The 21,165-nt window shown below is 45.0% G+C and overlaps 1 protein-coding gene across 5 annotated transcripts in view; it reads right to left on the bottom strand.

Moving 5' to 3' along the window:
- Positions 1 to 21,165, bottom strand: part of LOC139230085 (inositol 1,4,5-triphosphate receptor associated 2-like) — a 131,984-nt gene that overhangs the window by 25,433 nt on the left and 85,386 nt on the right. For 3 of the 5 annotated variants that reach the window (XM_070861890.1, XM_070861891.1, XM_070861892.1), the window contains 5 exons: positions 20,905 to 21,061; positions 19,397 to 19,455; positions 6,900 to 6,955; positions 3,195 to 3,266; positions 239 to 533 (listed from right to left, as the gene is read on the bottom strand). In XM_070861890.1, coding sequence (XP_070717991.1) covers positions 290 to 533; positions 3,195 to 3,266; positions 6,900 to 6,955; positions 19,397 to 19,455; positions 20,905 to 21,061 — 588 coding nt within the window. In that variant the 3' untranslated portion in view covers positions 239 to 289. Of the gene's footprint in view, positions 1 to 238; positions 534 to 3,194; positions 3,267 to 6,888; positions 6,956 to 19,396; positions 19,456 to 20,904; positions 21,062 to 21,165 lie in introns of those variants that run through there. The other 2 variants (XM_070861893.1, XM_070861894.1) reach the window with 2 other exon arrangements.

Here is a 21,165-nt window from a genome sequence, read left to right as displayed (position 1 = left end):
CCATCTCCCCCTTACAGGGGAATTAATAAAAGTTAGTGTACTTGGACTGGGATTACAAAAGATAGACATAAATTAATGAAATAGCCTGTATTACTGTATGTTTAAATCTAAACTGGCATGTTTCTTAAAGGTAAAAAGAGAGTTTGTGTATAGACACAGCAAAGCACCTGATCTGTCAAAATGACATCTATAGATGGACATGGGGAAATTTATCGTGCGTATAAATGGTTTAGACATGTTAAAATTTAAATGTGGCTGTTTATTTTGAAAGACTACAATGATTGCTGCTTCAAACAGGTGGAGGAGCCCCATTCCTTAGCCTGATTTGAGGGCAAAGTAAGGCTTTCAGTATTGACCAGAAGCTGCTGTCAGTGCATTGTGCAAAGGAGTACTTCTGACAGGACCTGGGTACTAAGGAGAAAATGTTGTAAAATGCCACAAGCGTCATTGTGAAAACCACCAGAAGACAGACGAGGCCTATGTTCTTAATCTGAGAACAAAACTGCGTGAACAGGTCCGATTGGTCTTCATATCTAGAGAGAGAAAAAACACAATTGCCAATTCCAATTCTGTATCAGGACTAGTCTATTTGTCGATCAAAGCAACAAATGCTCTTTAAGGGCTAGAAATTCAGTTTTAGGCAATATTGTTTTTTTCTCGTTATTTTACAGCAAAAAAGACACTAAAAACTTCGCCAATTTTTAAGGGAGTAAAATTGGCAAAAAAGTGCACCCGATGATAAAAATCAGTGTTGAACAATGATTCGCAGTGGAAACTGCGGTCCTCGCCAACTTTAGCCCGAGGCCTATCACCGGCAAAAATTCAGGCCCGGAGAGGGGAGAAAACACACACAAAAAAAATTGCAAAAATCAAAAAATAAACAATCAGAAAACATTCATTATACATTTAACTAATGAATCGCTGAAAAAAAATTAAAAAGTAAAAACTTCAACTTACCTTTTTTGTACGTCTTCATACCTACCGCTGTTTCTGGGGCTTCAACGCAGGCTTTTTTCAGGCGTTTTTTTTTCACCCTGAGTATGGGTTCGCCGAACGGCCAATTTTAAGCGGTGCTTTTTTTTGGCGTTGCACATGGTCGATCCGCTTTTCGGCGATATTTCAAAACAGCCATTCGTTAACATTGGCCAATTTAGGTGAGTACCTTTTACCGGCAAAAAAGGCGAAATATCGCTGAAAAAAACGAGTGTAAGGCTGGCCAATTTCTCCCCCTAAATGTTTCAATGAGATCACCTCTCATTCTTCTAAACTCTGGGGATTATGAAACTTGTCTACTCAATCTCCTTCCAGAGGACAATTCCCTGCTCCCCCATTCCAGGAATCAGTCTGGTAAACCTTCGTTGTACTCCCTCTATGACAAGTATATCCTTCCTTAGGTAAGGAGACAAAAACTGCACACAATATTCCAGGTGTGGTCTCACCAAGGCCCTATATTATTGTAGTAAGACTTTACTCTTGTACTCCAATCCTTTTATAATAAAGTCTAACATGCCATTTGCTTTCCTAATTGCTTGCTGTACCTGCATATTAACTTTCAGTGATTGGTGTACAAGAACACCCAGGTCCCTCTGAACACCAACATTTCCCAATCTGTTACCATTTAAAAAATATTCTGCTTTTCTATTTTCCTACCAAAGTAGATAACTTCACATTTCTCCACATTATACTCCATCTTCCACGTTTTTGCCCATTCACTTAGCTTTCTATATCCCTTTGCAGCCTCTGCGCATCCTCCTCACAGCTTACTTTCCCACCTGGCTTTGTATCATCAGCAAACTTGAATACTTTACACTCGGTCCCCTCATCTAAGTCATTAATATAGATTGTAAATAGCTGAGGCCCAAGCACTGATCCTTGCGGTACCCCACTAGTTACAGTCTGCCAACCCGAAAATGACCCATTTATTCCTACTCTGTTTTCTGTCTGTTAACCAATCTTCAATCCATGCTAATATATTACCCTCAATTCCATGAGCTGTTATTTTGTGTAATAACCTCTTGTATGGCACCATATTGAATGCTTTTGGTAAATCCAAATACACTACATTCACTGGTTCCCCCTTATCTACCCCACTAGTTGCAACCTCAAAAAACTATTAACAGATTTGTCAAACACGATTTCCCTTTCATAAATCCGTGTTGGCTCTGTCCAATCATATTATGATTTTCTAAGTGCCCTGTTACCACGTCACCTAAAAGATTCTAGCATTTTCCCGACTACTGATGTCAGGTTAACTGGTTCATAATTCCATGTTTTCTCTCTCCCTCCTTCTTGAATTGCTACCTTCCAATCCACGGAGACCGTTCTAGAGTCTAGGGAATTCTGGAAGATCAAAACCACTATCTCGGTAGTGCATCCACTAACTCAGTAGCCACCTCTTTTTAAACCCTAGGATGTAGGCCATCAGATCCAGGTCATCTTTTAGTCCCATTAATTTCTCCAGTACTATTTCTTGGTGACACTAATTTCTTTAAGTTCCTCATTCTCAATAGACTTTTTGTTCTGCACTATTTCTGGAATATTTTTTGTGTCTTCTTCTGTGAAGACAGATACAAAGTATTTGTTCATTGTCTCTGCCTGTAAGGGATCCACGTTTACTTTCGATAATCACTTCCATTACACATACCTATAGAAGCTTTTACAATCTGTTTTTATGTCTCTTGCTAGTTTACTCGCATATTCTCTTTTTTTCTCTCTACATCAATGTCTTGGTCATCCTTTGCTGAATTCTAAAATCCTCCCAATCCTAAGACTTACTACTCATTTTGGTAATGTGTATAAAATCAATATCACTTCCTTGCTTTTATATTCAATGCCCTAATGTATAAAATCCAGAATCCCAATTGCCTTTATGGTTTTATAGCCTACACTCACCATTTAAAGGTACTTTGTTTAAAGGGTCATCAATGGAAAGTTACTTTTTAAATTTGTCTGCAAATACACAATGTGATGCTTTGCCGCTTTACCGCCCTAAATCAATGATGATTTCTGATTGAAAAGACTGAGGAGAAACAAGAAAATTACAAAACAATCCAAATAATGCTAACATTTAGCTCTGCTTCTGAAACAATGCACCACTGCTTAAGTTAGTAATGGTAATCATTTCTGGACTGTGTACTTGAGTCCAAGTTAATGACAGTAAAAAGTACCCATGGTTCTGGAAAATGCACTCTCACCTAAGTGCTCTTGTTCGACTGCCATGATAATGCCCAGACACGAGATGCTGCTCCAGTAAAGCCACTTGCATCCTGCAAAAATCAAAATGAACAATGAGTTCACTAGATAGGGAACCTTTAAAAACAATCCAACATATATACAAGATGCACGTTTGTCAGTATTCTTTCGGTTGTCACATCTTTTTATACTAAGCCCCAACATTTGAAATTGTTTTGTGCAGGTTACACCAAAAAATGATCATGGCGTATTGCATTCCTCTAGCTATGAATACTGGTATCTGTATGTTATACATAGAATTACCACAAGGAAACAGGCCATTCAGCCCAACCAGGGAGTGGAACTAACTGGATTCCTCTTCGAAAGAGCCACGCAAACTCGATGGGCCAAATGGCCTCCTTCTGTGCTGTACTATTCTATAATTCTATTTTGGTGTTTATTCGCCACACAAGCTGTAGCCCCAATTCCATGTGCGGTAGTGCCTTGAAAACTGCAGGGTAAAAACCTACCACTTAATTCCCAGTTCGGCTGACATCATCCTGAATGTTGCCTACTGCTAGACCGCCTATTTCAGGCGATAGGACTTTTTATATGCATATCTGGATTCTCTGACGTATTTAGGATATTGATTGGCATTTTCAGAGACAACTGGGAAGAGCCAAAAATGCAGTGGCCCAAAATAATGGCAAGTCTAATAGCACTCACTGTTATTTATGTGCAAATACTACAGGAACTTCAGGCAAGGGTAGACGCACGATTAATTGCAGAAATCCAAAAGTTGCTGTTTGAAATGTGCCGTTCTTCCATTAGCTTCGCAGAAACAGCATCTCGCTGTCTGGCTCACCATTGATATGCACTGAATGAACGATGTGACGTTGCTGTACTTCCATGGTAGATATGAACTAAACTCGCCACAAGTTAGAGCTGGCCTGAAGTGATGTAAGGAGCCTGTTTTAGAGCCATTTAAGGTCCATGCATATTTAATTAAGCCAGGAAGGAGTATGAGGAGATAATTTCAAAAATATTAGAGAGCACAGTAAAGTATTGTATAAATGTGAGGTGAATTAATAGAGGATAAACAGAAACTGGCAGGGATACTGAATAAGTACTTTACTTCACTTCGGTGTTGAAAAAAGTAGGATTTTATATATCCCATTGTTAATCTATGTGTCAATTTCTCCTTGCACCTCACAGCAGCTGGCTCGCTCCTTATCTTTCTAAAATCTGCTCTATTCCAATTTGGTGCTTTTGTTTTTGTACTAACTATTCTCCTTTCTATTTGGACCTTAACCGTATCGTATTATAGTCACTATTGTAGCACTGACTATAATCTTCCAATCTTCCTTAGATACGCGAGTGGTGCTAAAGGACTGGAGAATTGCAAATGTTACACTATTGTTCAAAAAAGGGCATAAGGATAAACCCAGCAACTACAGGCCGGTCAGTTTAACCTTGGTAGTGGGGAAGCTTTTAGAAGCGATAATCTGGGACAAAATTAACAGTCACTTGGACAAGCATGGACTAATAAAGGAGGACCAGCACGGATTTGTTAAAGGCAAATCGTGTTTAACTAACTTGATTGCGGTAACAGAGAGGGTTGATGAGGGCAATGGGGTTGATGTGGTGTACATGGACTTCCAAAAGGCATTTGATAAGGTGCCACAGAAAAAGCTTGCCAGCAAATTAAAGCCCATAGACTAAAAGGGACAGTGGCAGCATGAATACGAAATTGGCTAAGTGACAGGAAACAGAGAGTAGTGGTGAACGGTTATTTATCGGACTGGAGGACTGTCCCCCAAGGGTCAGTACTAAGAGCACTGCTTTTCTCGATATATAATAATGACTTAAGACTTGGGTATACAGGGCACAATTTCAAAATTTGCAGATGACACAAAACATAGAAATATAGTGAACAGTGCAGAGGATAGTGATAGACTTCAAGAGAACATAGACAGGCTGTTGGAATGGGCGAACACGTATCAAATGAAATTTAATGCAGAAAAATGCAAAGTGATACATTTTGGTAGGAAGAACGTGGGAGGCAATATAAACTAAAGGATAACAATACTAAAGTGGGTGCATGAACAGAGAGAGCTGAGGATATATGTGCACAAATCGCTGAAGGTAGCAGGGCTGGCTGAGAAAGCAGTTAAAAAAGCACACAGGGATCTTGGCTTTACAAATAGAGGTATAGAGTATAAAAGCAAGGAAGTTATGATGAACCTTTATAAAACGCTGGTTCAGCTTCAACTGCAATATTGTGTCCAATTCTGGGCACCGCACTTCGGGAAGGATGTGAAGGCCTTAGAGAGGGTGCAGAATAAATTTACAAGAATGGTTCCAGGGATCAAGGACTAGTTATGTGGATAGACTGGAGAAGCTGGGGTTATTCTCCTTAGAGCAGAAAGGTTGACAGGAGATTTGATAAAGGTGTTCAAAATCATGAAGGGTCTAGATAGAGCAGATAGAGAGAAACTGTTCCCATTAGCGGAAGGGTCGAGAACCAGATTTAAGGTGATTGGCAAAAGGACCAAATGCGACATGAGAAAAAACTTTTTTACGCAGCGAGTGGTTAAGATCTGGAATGCACTGCCCGAGAGGGTGGTGGAGGCAGACTCAATCGTAGCTTTCAAAAGGGAGTTGGATAAGTACTTGATGGAAAAAATTTGCAGGGCTACAGGGAAAGGGCGGGGGAGCGGGACTAGTTGAAGTGCTCTTGCAGCGAACCGGCATGGACTTGATGGGCCAAATGGTCTCCTTCTGTGCTGTAACCATTCTATGATTCTATTCCTGAGATTCACATTTAACTCCTCTATTTCAGTTATTTTGTTATTCATAACTAGATCCAGCAATGCCTCATCCCCTATGTACATAGAAACATAGAAAATAGGTGCAGGAGTAGGCCATTCAGCCCTTCGCGTCTGCACCACCATTCAATATGATCATGGCTGATCCTCCATCTCAACACCATATTCCCGCTTTTTCTCCATACCCTTTGATGCCTTTAGTTTCTAGAAATCTATCTATCTCCCTGTTAAATATATTCAGTGACTCGGCCTCCACAGCCTTCTGTGGTAGAGAATTCCACAGGTTCACCACCGTCTAAATGAAAGAATTTCTCCTCATCTCGGTTCTAAATTTCCTACCTCGTATCCTGAGACTGTGACCCCTTGTTCTAGACTTCCCAGCCCAGGGAAACATCCTCCCCACATCCAGTCTGTCCAACCCAGTCAGAATTTTACATTAAGTACATTAAGAAAATTATAAAATCACAACAGTTACAGCAACGAATTGACTCCAATCGGACCACCCTATGTTGCGACCAATATATATCCTAAAATTAAGAGCAATTTTGTGCTTTGGGCACATGCCCACATTCAACTTGATTAATTCTGCTCAAACTTATTCACAACCAGCATACATCGCTGGGATGTGAAGGCAGGTCGTAGAGGTTGGACAACATCTATCTCGCTATATTTTAATTGTACATGTCACCAAATTAAAATTTGGAGCAGGCTTAAGTTGATAAAGTTGTTTGGTCATATCCACAGCATTACACCCAATCTCTAGTTGGAAGAAAGAAACGATCCTTCACTGCAACAATACCGCCTGTCAATCAAGAACTCACACCATATGTCAACTGAGAGACTGATGGGTATGTGACAGAAAACGCTCAACCAAAAAATGCAAACGTACATAACACTTACTGCTCGGCTGGTCCCAGCACTGCCGACTCTGACTGCACCACATTCCATTTGATGCACTGTTAAATCAAAATGAAAAAATGAAGTTTTAGATAACCACTGGAATGTGCATACTGGATGTCTCCATGTGAGTTACACAGTGGATACTGGATACCTGTGAGTAATGACAAGGCACTGCTCTCACTGATGGTTTCACGTCACGTTACAATCTGAGGTTTAATTGTCATCTAAATCACAAGGTAAGATTAGAGCCTTGATATCATTACTTAATGGGAGTGATTTTGTGCCCTCCTCTTATGAAGGCGATGACTCTTACTGGCGTCTAACTCTACAGGTACTAGCAGGCCTTCAGCACCTCACCAAGGTAGCTATTCTTCATGTGTGCACCTTGACAGTGATTGTTACTGGCGGTTCGCCACGGAAGTCATCACAGCCCAGAGCAACCGCCATACTCCACATACAACTACTTTCCACCAAAAGTCATAGGGACATAGGAATGTACAGGACCAGAAAAGACCATTGCATCATGGCTGGATAGTCACTGGATAATGGTCTGGAATGGGAATCCTAGCTGATTTTGTCCCCTTCCGAGTCCAGTGCCACTATGGTGAATTGTAGAATCCCAACTGGTCCCCTGGCTGAGAGCAATGAAAGTGATTTTATTCAGTTTTGAGTCTCTTTATTTTGCTGGCAGTGGCCTTCAGTCTGGGTGGGAGCAGCCAGTGAAAGAAGAAAGACTTACATTTATATCATTACATTTGTGTCAGCTGTGGCTCAGTGGGTAGCACTTTCATCTCTGAGTTAGACGGTTGTGGGTTCAAGTTCTACTCCAGGGACTTGAGCATGAAAAATGTAGGCTGATACTCCAGTGCAGTATTGAGGGAGCATTGCACTGTTGGAGATGCTGTCTTTCAGATGAGACGTTAAACCAAGGTCCCGTCTGCTCTCTCAAATGGATGTAAAAGACCCTATGGCACTATTTCGATGAAGAGCAGGGGTGTTATCCCCAGTGTCCTGGGCCAATATTTATCCCTCAATCAACACAACAAAAACAGATTATCTGGTCATTATCACATTGCTGTTTGTGGGAGCTTGCTTGTGCGCAAATTGGTTGCCGCGTTTCCTGTATTATAACAGTGACTACATTACAAAAGTACTTCATTAGCTGTAAAGTGCTTTGAGACGTCCGGTGGTTGTGAAAGACGCTATATAAATTCAAGTCTTTCTTTTTTCTTTTTATATCGCACCTTTCACGGCCATCGGATGCTTCAAAGCGCTTTACAGCCAATGGCATACACCAGTGTTCTTGATATGTGTTGACATGAAGAACTGATGATTGCAAGTGACAATAATTACAGCAGATACATCAAGTGATGATCAACAACTGATTACTAGGAAAGAGTTTTGCCAATATGTATTGTAAGTCAGTGCTTCCTCTATGGGCAATGCCACATCCTTTGGAACTGGTTAGTAGTCACCACGTGATGATGCTGTAATTGGTGCTAGTTCCATTGCACATCCCTTTGTGCTTTATTTATATTGAGAAACCCAAGTGAAGGGTATGGGGCAATAGTGTTGGCATCACCAAGATGAAAAGAGTTGAAAAGAACATGGAATTTGATACGTCCTTACTACACAGTATAAATGCACACGAGGCCCATGCTTGAGAGGTCAGTCTGTGACCTGTCCTTTATTCCTTAGCACTCAAGTGATGAAGGTGGGTGGAGCTTCCCCTTTTATACCTGAAGGTCCAGGTTAGGAGTGTCTCCCACCTGGTGGTCATTGTTCTCACGGTGTACAACTTAGGTCAGTTTATACATGGGTTACAATGCTGGTTGAATACATGACATCACTTCCCCCCCCAAAGTCTTATTGGGATCACAGGTTGAGTCTCTCTGGTGGTTTACGTTCCCTTGTAGAGTGCCTGAGTTGGGGCTCCGGTTGTTGGGCGCTGGCCTGAGTGTCTGCTGTTTGCGGTGCCTCAGGCTTGTCTGGACTGCCCAGTGACTGGGCTCTCCTCCCTTTGGTTCCGGTGTTCGGTCACCTGTGGTGGAGTGAATTCTATATCGTGTTCTTCCTCTGCTTCTTCTATGGGGTTGCTGAACCTCCTTTTTGTTTGATCCACATGTTTGCGGTAGATTTGTCCATTGGTAAGTTTAACTACCAGAATCCTATTTCCCTCTTTGGCAACCACAGTGCCTGCGAGCCATTTGGGCCCTGCAGCGTAGTTGAGGACAAAAATAGGATCATTTACATCAATACATCGCGCCCTCGCATTCCTGTCATGGTAGTGATATTGTGACTGGCGCCTGCTCTCGACAATTTCTTTCATGGTGGGGTGTATAAGGGATAATCGGGTTTTGAGTGTCCTTTTCATTAGTAGCTCTGCGGGTGGAACCCCTGTGAGCGAGTGTGGTCGGGATCTATAGGCCAACAGGAGGCGTGATAAGCTGGTTTGTAGGGAACCCCCTTGGAATCTGAGCATCCCCTGTTTGATTATCTGCACTGCTCGTTCTGCCTGGCCGTTTGAGGCCAGCTTGAACGGTGCCGTTCTAACATGGTTAATTCCATTGCCTGCCATGAAGTCCTGGAATTCAGTGCTTGTGAAGCACAGGCCATTGTCGCTGACCAAGATGTCCGGTAGACCGTGGGCGGCGAACATTGCCCGTAGACTTTCTACCATGGCAGAGGATGTGCTTGAATTTAAAATGTCACACTCGATCCATTTGGAGTAGGCGTCTACTACAACCAAAAACATTTTCCCCATGAAAGGACCTGCGTAGTCCACATGGATGCATGACCAAGGCTTGGCGGGCCATGGCCAGGGGCTAAGGGGGGCTTCCCTGGGCGCATTGCCCAGCTGGGCACACGTGTTACACCTGCGAACACAAAGTTCCAGATCTGCGTCTATCCCTGGCCACCAAACGTGTGACCTGGCAATTGCCTTCATCGTGACAATGCCCGGGTGTCCATTGTGGAGTTCTCTGATGAACACCTCTGTGCCCATCTGGGGCATGACTACGCGGTTTCCCCATAGTAGACAATCGGCCTGAATCGTGAGTTCATACTTGCGTCTGTGAAATGGTTTAAATTTCTCAGGGCATGCCCTGTACGTGGCTGCCCAGTCCCCATTCAGGACACATTTCTTGACTAGAGACAATAGTGGGTCTCTATTTGTCCAGACTTTAATCTGACGGGCTGTCACGGGTGAGCCTTCGCTTCCGAAAGCTTCAACAGCCATGACCATCTCAGCACCATGCTCGGTAGCCCCCTCAGTGGTGGCTAGTGGGAGCCTGCTGAGTGCATCGACGCAATTTTCGGTGCACGATCTGTGCCGAATTGTGTAGTCATAGGCAGCTAACGTGAGTGCCCACCTCTGTGTGCGGGCCGATGCGTTTGCATTTATGGCCTTGTTGTCGGCCAAAAGGGACGTTAGGGGTTTGTGATCTGTCTCCAGCTCAAATTTCCTGCCAAACAGGTACTGGTGCATTTTCTTTACCGCATATACACATGCGAGCGCCTCCTTTTCTACCATCCCGTAGCCCCTTTCTGCCTGGGACAGACTCCTGGAGGCATAAGCTACCGGCTGTAACTGACCCTTGGCATTGACATGCTGCAACACACACCCGACACCATAGGACGACGCATCACACGTTAACACAAGTTTCTTACATGGGTCATATAGCGTTAACAGATTGTTGGAACATAACAAATTGCGTGCTCTATTAAAAGCCCTTTCCTGGCTGTCCCCCCAGACCCATTCGCGACCTTTGCGTAGGAGCACGTGTAGCGGCTCTAGCAGCGTGCTCAATTTGGGAAGAAAGTTACCAAAATAGTTCAGGAGCCCCAGGAACGAACGCAGCTCCGTCGTGTTATGGGGTCTGGGTGCTCTCTGGATCGCTTCCGTCTTGGATGCAGTAGGGCTGATCCCGTCTGCTGCTACCCTCATCCCCAGGAATTCTACCTCTGGAGCTAGGAAGACGCACTTCTTCTTTTTCAGTCGCAGACCTACCCGGTCCAGTCTGCGTAGTACCTCCTCCAGGTTGTGGAGGTGTTCTTCAGTATCGTAACCCGTAATGAGGATGTCGTCCTGAAAAACCACCGTCCCTGGAATCGACTTGAGGAGGCTTTCCATATTTCGTTGGAAGATCGCGGCGGCCGAGCGAATCCCAAACGGACATCCGTTGTACTCAAACAACCCCTTGTGTGTCGTGATGGTGGTCAGCTTCTTCAACTCACTCGCCAGCTCCTGGGTCATGTAAGCTGAGGTCAGGTCCAATTTTGAAAAAAGTTTGCCACCGGATAGCGTCGCAAAGAGGTCCTCCACTCTCGGTAGCGGGTACTGGTCTTGGAGTGACACCCGATTGATGGTGGCCTTGTAATCGCCACATATCCTGACCGACCCAACCGCCTTGAGCACCGGCACAATCGGGCTCGCCCAGTCACTGAATTCGACTAGCAAGATGATGCCTTCCCTCAACAGGCGGTCCAATTCGCCTTCTATCTTGTCCCGCATCACGTACGGCACCGCTCTGGCCTTGTGGTGTACTGGTCTGGCGTCCGGGTTTATGTGAATCACTACCTTGGCCCCCATGAAAGTGCCAATGCCGGGTTGAAATAATGAGTCAAATTTGTCCAGGACCTGTGAGCATGATACTCGCTCCACAGAGGAAATTGCATTGACATCACCCCATTTCCAGTTCATGACAGCAAGCCAACTCCTCCCCAGTAGTGCGGGACCGTCCCCTGGGACAATCCAGAGTGGCAACCTGTTCCCCGAATCTTTGTGGGTCACGACTACCGTGGCGCTGCCTAGCACCGGAATGATCTGCTTTGTGTAAGTCCGTAGCTGTGCGTCAATCGGCGCTAATTTTGGCCTCCTGGCCTTGGATGCCCACAACTTTTCGAACTGTTTGATACCCATCAGGGACTGGCTGGCACCCGTGTCTAACTCCATTGATACTGGGATGCCATTGAGGAGCACTTTCATCATTATCGGTGGCGTCCTGGTGTATGAACTGTATACGTGCTCCACATGAACTCGCTGAACTTCAGCTTCCAGCGATTTCCCCCAGTGTCCATTTCTGCAATTTCTGCTGGTATTTTGCTCATCTCTGCAAACTCCGGCTGAATGTATGCCTCCACGCTTCCAGCGGTTTGAAACAAAAGGTTCCTTGCCAGTCGATCGTCCCTGACTGCCCCTGTTATTGTCCTTGAGTGCACCATTAACAGGTGTTGATGGCCCCATTACTGGCCGCATTGTCCCTTGCAATGGCGTGAATCGCTGCTCAGCTTGCCATTGTCTCTGTCGAACTCCCCCTCTGGGTTCGACTACATGTTGGGGCATGCCTGACTGCTCTTGTCTGCCTGGAGAACTGTGTGCTGCTTTAACAATGTTGAATCTCTGTCCCAACCATTCCTTAACACAGTACCTCTCGGCTGTTCTGCTAGTGGCCATGCTCGCGTGGTTTAAATCCCAGTTTCTTGTCGCCATTGATACGTCCTTACTACACAGTATAAATACACACGAGGTCCATGCTTGAGAGGTCAGTCTCCAGGTGACCAGTGACCTGTCCTTTATTCCTTCGCACTCAAGTGATGAAGGTGGGTGGAGCTTCCCCTTTTATACCTGAAGGTCCAGGTTAGGAGTGTCTCCCACCTAGTGGTCAGTGTTCTCACGGTGTACAACTTAGGTCAGTTTATACATGGGTTACAATACTGGTTGAATACATGACAGAATTAATGATTACGTGACAAGAAGCTTGAGTTTTAAAAACCTGTAGATTGTAGGAGGGAAAGACTAAGGGAAGGAAGGAGTTTTATAATCCTGGTGCTGCTAATTCCATGTTGTGCTGAGTACTGTTGGGGTACTTCTTGTGGTGGATACAGAGACAGTAGGAAGGGAAGTTGAGGCCAAAACACTAAAATCATTTAATCATGCAGTCATGGGAAAATGGTATGGTTTGTATTCTAGAAGAATGAGATCAAATGGGTCAAATGACCATCTCCATTTAAAATTGTGATCATCACAGTGCAAATTGCACCCGAGAGATCCCTGTTCTTCAAATTAAATACCTTGACAATATTATGTAACATATAATAAAGTTGGAGAGAGGGGAGCGACCTGTCAAAAGCCCAGCGGGAGATCGAGAGCCAGCGGCAGTTGGAGAGAGGGGAGCGACCTGTCAAAAGCCCAGCGGGAGATCGAGCCAGCGGCAGTTGGTGAGAGGGGAGCGACCTGTCAAAAGCCCAGCGGGAGATCGAGAGCCAGCGGCAGTTGGTGAGAGGGGAGCGACCTGTCAAAAGCCCAGCGGGAGATCGAGCCAGCGGCAGTTGGTGAGAGGGGAGCGACCTGTCAAAAGCCCAGCGGGAGATCGAGAGCCAGCGGCAGTTGGTGAGAGGGGAGCGACCTGTCAAAAGCCCAGCGGGAGATCGAGCCAGCGGCAGTTGGTGAGAGGGGAGCGACCTGTCAAAAGCCCAGCGGGAGATCGAGCCAGCGGCAGTTGGTGAGAGGGGAGCGACCTGTCAAAAGCCCAGTGGGAGATCGAGAGCCAGCGGCAGTTGGTGAGAGGGGAGCGACCTGTCAAAAGCCCAGCGGGAGATCGAGAGCCAGCGGCAGTTGGTGAGAGGGGAGCGACCTGTCAAAAGCCCAGCGGGAGATCGAGCCAGCGGCAGTTGGTGAGAGGGGAGCGACCTGTCAAAAGCCCAGCGGGAGATCGAGAGCCAGCGGCAGTTGGTGAGAGGGGAGCGACCTGTCAAAAGCCCAGCGGGAGATCGAGCCAGCGGCAGTTGGTGAGAGGGGAGCGACCTGTCAAAAGCCCAGCGGGAGATCGAGCCAGCGGCAGTTGGTGAGAGGGGAGCGACCTGTCAAAAGCATACTGGTGCAGCTACAGCGGGAGAGAAAGCAAAATAGAAGTTGAAAGTAATCAAAAAGTGACGTCACAGCCAATGGGGTAAGTGATTGGCTGGTGTTGGGTGAGTAGCTTTTCTTTTATTTTTTATATCAGTAAGTGAACTATAACATTGTTATTACCAATTTAAGGGTATCTAAGGTTAAGACATGGCAGGAGAGCTCAGTCATGTGATATGCTCCTCCTGTACCATGTGGGAACTCGGGGACACTTCCGGTGTCCCTGACGACTACGTGTGTGGGAAGTGTATCCGCCTCGAGCTCTTGACGGTCCGCGTTGCAGAATTGGAGCTGAAGGTGGATTCACTCTGGAGCATCCACGATGCTGAGAATGACGTGAGTATCACGTGTAGTGAGTTGGTCTTACCGCAGGAGAAGGGTCCACAGCCAGATATGGAATGGAAGACCAACAGGAAGAGCAGTGCAAGAAAGATAGTGCAGGAGTCCCCTGTGGTCATCCCCCTGCAAAACAGATACACTGCTTTGAGTACTGTTGGGGAGGATGACTCATCAGGGGAGGGCAGCAGCAGCCAAGTTCATGACACCGTAGGTGGCTCTGCTGCAAAGGAGGGCAGGAAAAAGAGTGGGAGCGCGATAGTGATAGGGGATTCGATGGTGAGGGGAATAGATAGGCGTTTCTGCGGACGCAACCGAGACTCCAGGATGGTATGTTGCCTCCCTGGTGCAAGGGTCAAGGATGTCTCGGAGCGGGTGCAGGACATTCTGAAATGGGAGGGAGAACAGCCAGTTGTCGTGGTGCACATTGGTACCAACGACATAGGTAAAAAAAGGGATGAGGTCCTACGAAAAGAATTTAAGGAGCTAGGAGCTAAATTAAAAAGTAGGACCTCAAAAGTAGTAATCTCGGGATTGCTACCAGTGCCACGTGCTAGTCAGAGTAGGAATCGCAGGATAGCGCAGATGAATACATGGCTTGAGCAGTGGTGCAGCAGGGAGGGATTCAAATTCTTGGGGCATTGGAACCGGTTCTGGGGGAGGTGGGACCAGTACAAACCGGACGGTCTGCACCTGGGCAGGTCCGGAACCAATGTCCTAGGGGGAGTGTTTGCTAGTGCTGTTGGGGAGGAGTTAAACTAATATTGCAGGGGGATGGGAACCTATACAGGGAGACAGAGGGAGACAAAAAGGAAGCAAAAGCAAAAGACAGAAAGGAGATGAGGAAAAGTGGAGGGCAGAGAAACCCAAGGCAAAGAACAAAAAGGGCCACTGTACAGCAAAATTCTAAAAGGACAAAGGGTGTTAAAAAAACAAGCCTGAAGGCTTTGTGTCTTAATGCAAGGAGTATCCGCAATAAGGTGGATGAATTAATTGTGCAAATAGATGTTAACAAATATGATATGATTGGGATTACGGAGACGTGGCTCCAGGATGATCAGGGCTGGGAACTCAACATCCAGGGGTATTCAACATTCAGGAAGGATAGAATAAAAGGAAAAGGAGGTGGGGTAGCATTACTGGTTAAAGAGGAGATTAATGCAATAGTTAGGAAAGACATTAGCTTGGATGATGTGGAATCTATATGGGTGGAGCTGCAGAACACTAAAGGGCAAAAATCGTTAGTGGGAGTTGTGTACAGACCTCCAAACAGTAGTAGTGATGTTGGGGAGGGCATCAAACAGGAAATTAAGAGTGCATGCAATAAAGGTGCAGCAGTTATAATGGGTGACTTTAATATGCACATAGATTGGGCTAGCCAAACTGGAAGCAATACGGTGGAGGAGGATTTCCTGGAATGCATAAGGGATGGTTTTCTAGACCAATATGTCGAGGAACCAACTAGGGGGGAGGCCATCTTAGACTGGGTGTTGTGTAATGAGAGAGGATTAATTAGCAATCTCATTGTGCGAGGCCCCTTGGGGAAGAGTGACCATAATATGGTGGAATTCTGCATTAGGATGGAGAATGAAACAGTTAATTCAGAGACCATGGTCCAGAACTTAAAGAAGGGTAACTTTGAAGGTATGAGGCATGAATTGGCTAAGATAGATTGGCTAATGATACTTAAGGGGTTGACTGTGGATGGGCAATGGCAGACATTTAGAGAACGCATGGATGAATTACAACAATTGTACATTCCTGTCTGGCGTAAAAATAAAAAAGGGAAGGTGGCTCAACCGTGGCTATCTAGGGAAATCAGGGATAGTATTAAAGCCAAGGAAGTAGCATACAAATTGGCCAGAAATAGCAGCGAACCTGAGGACTGGGAGAAATTTAGAACTCAGCAGAGGAGGACAAAGGGTTTGATTAGGGCAGGGAAAATGGAGTACGAGAAGAAGCTTGCAGGGAACATTAAGGCGGATTGCAAAAGTTTCTATAGGTATGTAAAGAGAAAGAGGTTAGTAAAAACAAACGTAGGTCCCCTGCAGTCAGAATCAGGGGAAGTCATAACGGGGAACAAAGAAATGGCAGACCAATTGAACATGTACTTTGGTTCAGTATTCACTAAGGAGGACACAAACAACCTTCCGGATATAAAAGTGGTCAGAGGGTCTATTAAAGAGGAGGAACTGAGGGAAATCTTTATTAGTCGGGAAATTGTGTTGGGGAAATTGATGGGATTGAAGGCCGATAAATCCCCAGGGCCTGATGGACTGCATCCCAGAGTACTTAAGGAGGTGGCCTTGGAAATAGCGGATGCATTGACAGTCATTTTCCAACATTCCATTGACTCTGGATCAGTTCCTATCGAGTGGAGGGTAGCCAATGTAACCCCACTTTTTAAAAAAGGAGGGAGAGAGAAAGCAGGGAATTATAGACCGGTCAGCCTGACCTCAGTAGTGGGTAAAATGATGGAATCAATTATTAAGGATGTCATAGCAGCGCATTTGGAAAATGGTGACATGATAGGTCCAAGTCAGCATGGATTTGTAAAAGGGAGATCATGCTTGACAAATCTTCTGGAATTTTTTGAGGATGTTTCCAATAAAGTGGACAAAGGAGTACCAGTTGATGTGGTATATTTGGACTTTCAGAAGGCTTTCGACAAGGTCCCACACAGGAGATTAATGTGCAAAGTTAAAGCACATGGGATTGGGGGTAGTGTGCTGACGTGGATTGAGAACTGGTTGTCAGACAGGAAGCAAAGAGTAGGAGTAAATGGGTACTTTTCGGAATGGCAGGCAGTGACTAGTGGGGTACCGCAGGGTTCTGTGCTGGGGCCCCAGCTGTTTACATTATACATTAATGATTTAGACGAAGGGATTAAATGTAGTATCTCCAAATTTGCGGATGACACTAAGTTGGGTGGCAGTGTGAGCTGCGAGGAGGATGCTATGAGGCTACAGAGTGACTTGGATAGGTTAGGTGAGTGGGCAAATGCGTGGCAGATGAAGTATAATGTGGATAAATGTGAGGTTATCCACTTTGGTGGTAAAAACAGAGAGACAGACTATTATCTGAATGGTGACAGATTAGGAAAAGGGAAGGTGCAACGAGACCTGGGTGTCATGGTACATCAGTCATTGAAGGTTGGCATGCAGGTACAGCAGGCGGTTAAGAAAGCAAATGGCATGTTGGCCTTCATAGCGAGGGGATTTGAGTACAGGGGCAGGGAGGTGTTGCTACAGTTGTACAGGGCGTTGGTGAGGCCACACCTGGAGTATTGTGTACAGTTTTGGTCTCCTAACTTGAGGAAGGACATACTTGCTGTTGAGGGAGTGCAGCGAAGATTCACCAGACTGATTCCCGGGATGGTGGGACTGACCTATCAAGAAAGACTGAATCAACTGGGCTTGTATTCACTGGAGTTCAGAAGAGTGAGAGGGGACCTCATAGAAACGTTTAAAATTCTGACGGGTTTGGACAGGTTGGATGCAGGAAGAATGTTCCCAATGTTGGGGAAGTCCAGAACCAGGGGTCACAGTCTAAGGATAAGGGGTAAGCCATTTAGGACCGAGATAAGGAGAAACTTCTTCACCCAGAGAGTGGTGAACCTGTGGAATTCTCTACCACAGGAAGTAGTTGAGGCCAATTCACTAAATATATTCAAAAGGGAGTTAGATGAAGTCCTTAGTACTCGGGGGATCAAGGGGTATGGCGTGAAAGCAGGAAGTGGGTACTGAAGTTTCATGTTCAGCCATGAACTCGTTGAATGGCGGTGCAGGCTAGAAGGGCTGAATGGCCTGCTCCTGCACCTATTTTCTATGTTTCTATGTTTCTATCCCTAAATATGTTTCCAATGTGTGTGTAACTTCAAAGATGACTGAACATGTATACTTATGTAACGGGGTTTTTGTGTTGAACTTATATTAAAGTTTAAGCACCTGTCATTGATAAGTTGTTATATTAACATTTATTACCACCATCATAGCCTTGGACTCCCTTCAAGCACTCCATTGCTCTCTTTGGTTGGCAGTGATTGAAACTTGGACTAACTTGTTCATGTCACTAAAACAGAGACTACTCATGGATCTGGATGCAGATCAGAAAACGTTTCTGTATCATTTCCTGATTTCTATCCATGCCTTCTGAATCATCTAGGGATTGGGAGATTTGACACATGTTGAAAATGGCTGGCATCTGTGTTGTCACCTCATTCTCAATGAGAATCATTTGAGCTTGCTAAATATTTTCTGTAGAGATGCATTATCCACAGTTGTGCAATGTTCATACTCCCATACCGTGATCTAAAAGTGTCAACAGCCTAACTTCCTGTTCATTATTAAGTTACACAATATTTAACTAATTTCCTGTTTTAATAGTTCAATTTACCATCAATAGAGATTAATATACAAAAGTGGGACAGGAAAAGCATCCAGCCCTGTCCCACACAGCTGTGATGCCTTGTGCATCACAATACATACACTCTCCTCCCCCTGCCCCCCCCTCAAAGCTGAGTAATTTCCTGGGAAAGGCAAAAAAGACAGATTTTAAAAACCCAGGCCAATTAGGGGGATGGTTGGAGAATGGAAAATTCCTCACCATAAGGCGATCAAAACAAATCCAGGTGACACTGGCCCTGCATTATGTGACAGGATACTTACCTTTTGTACAAAGTAATCTCCGCCCCAGCAGTAACAAGTCCAACTCTCGCTTGAAGGAAATCAGCGAATCAGTGCCCACTGGCAATCTGACGACCAGATCCACTATTGTATAGGAGAAGAACCACCCAACATCTAACCTAGTTCTGCCGTTACACAACATGTAAGCCTGACCCCTGGTCCCTCCTGACCTATTCATTTGAAATAATTGGTTTACATAAACTCAAGTCTAATCCTTTCCTTATTTTATAAATCTCGATCAAATTTTCCGAGTCTACACCTTACTAAAGTGTAGAGACACAGCTTGTGGAGCCTATCTGTGTAACTAAGGTATTTTAAAATGAGAATTAATCTTGTGACCCTCCTCTGCAACCTATCCAATGCCTCAGTATCTCCCACCATACGAACAAAAACTGGACACAGTATTCTAACTGAAGCCTAACCAAGGATAAAATGGTATGTTTCGTTTTATATGTTGGAAATTGTCTTGACGATTCATTAATAAATTTGTGTATGTATATGCCACAAGTGCCGGAATGTCCACACACAGGATGCTTCACTCCTTCCCACCCCCATTGCTGGTACCTCACCTTCATATTATCTCCAGTGCCTCCAACTGCCTTTTCATGGTAAGGTACTAATGCACTTGCTGGGGGAAAAAAGTAAAGAAAAAGATATTGATGCAAGATATTTCTTAAAATTTTGGAAATAATATTTTTCCGACTTTATTCTAGGAATATCACCAAACTGTAGAGTAAAATTTCTTTTCCCTATTAAATGATGTTAGTTTTCAGAGGGAGCAAGCGACTCCAGTGAACACGAGGGAGCGAATGTACTCTGAGACACTATGCAACTGCGCCCAAATGAGCTGACCTTGTACCACAACACAAGGTTAGCTTGTAAATATTCTTTGGCCGTGGATCAAAATTTAAAAATATTAGCCCCTTCAGTGGCTGATGACATCCACCATCACATTATTGACCTTATGGTCTTCAGTGAGTGACACCAGCAAACACAGTCTTCAGTAAGTAACGCAATGAACACATAAGGATCATAAAGCCCTGTACAGATCATGTTATGACCTGTATACTGTGGTTGTGCACCCAATTTGTTGCCCACCCCATTTTAGGAGATGCAAGTTGTGGCTAAATAATGAGGCCACAGCACCACAATGCACACCCTAAATTCAATGGAAACATCTGGTCCCTGGATTTGATAGCATGAGCCTTACCCATAAAGGCCATGCAATGTCTACGCCATTGTTTCAAGTTTTCCGTGGATCTTTTGTCAAAGTTACAGCGGGTGATCGAGAGAACCCCTATGGAAATTCAACCACGATGGTGCCAATATTTGCAGGGAGGGGGGGATGGCCAAAAATGGCTGAAGAACCTCGCAAGGCCGGGGCCGTGGATATCCTGTTCAATTTAGGCAGGACCTCATTATCATTATTCTTCCAGATTGACAGCCTGGCCGGTGTCCAGGAGGGAAAACCAGTAGCAAGAGGCCACAGCCGGGGCCCCTTGGCGATAGTTGCCAATCAGGGCTGGGTGCGGTGCGGGGGCAAGGTAAGGTTGGTAAATGTGGCGGATGGGGGGGGCGGGAAGAGAGAGAGAGAAAACCGCAATTGGCAGGGGGGAGGCCGAAGGCTTCCTTGAGGGGCCAGGTAGAACAGCAGTGCTCCTCCTGGCCTACAGGCTGTGCTGGAAAAGGCACTTACCTTGTGAAGCCAGCAGCTCCCGCCTCCTTTTCACTGTCGGGTTTCCCGACCTCTGAGAAACGCACACAGCAGTGAAATTTAAATCGGGCTGCCATTTGCACTGTGGGAGCCCAATTTAAATATGTTAATGAAGTGTCCCGCCGTGGAGATACGGGACACTCTAATATCTACCGCCATAAAAAAGGAGTGTTGGGGCACATTCCCCATAATTAAAACTTTAACCCTACCCCCGACCCTCTCCTGCCCGTCGTTGGGGGGGGGGTGGGGGGAGCTAATATCGAGGCCAATTTATCTATTGGACTGATCCAATAATTCAGGAGTTTTCTGCACCTCCAGTCATGTCTCTGTTGCCCTTGCAGATGTTAAAAAAAAATGGTTTACCAGCTTCTCCAAAGTTGATCAGGTTTTCATTTTTCCAGTTGCTATAGTTTTGGATTAGCTTCAGAATTTTCACAATTTCTACAAATTTCTTATCCTGGATGTATTTTTTAGCTGTCACATATTCCGTCATTGACTTCTTCTTAAGAGTGATAATGTCCTGTGATATGGAAACCATACTGAGCGTAAATAACTGGTGAAGGATTACATTTGAAATATTAGCCATTTTTCATTCTCAACTGCTGATTAACTTGATTTGTATTT

The sequence above is a fragment of the Pristiophorus japonicus genome, chromosome 19 (assembly GCF_044704955.1).
Source record: "Pristiophorus japonicus isolate sPriJap1 chromosome 19, sPriJap1.hap1, whole genome shotgun sequence".
Classification (NCBI taxonomy): domain Eukaryota; kingdom Metazoa; phylum Chordata; class Chondrichthyes; family Pristiophoridae; genus Pristiophorus; species Pristiophorus japonicus.
Note: the sequence above shows the minus strand (reverse complement) of the source record. Positions and strands in the feature narration are given on the sequence as shown.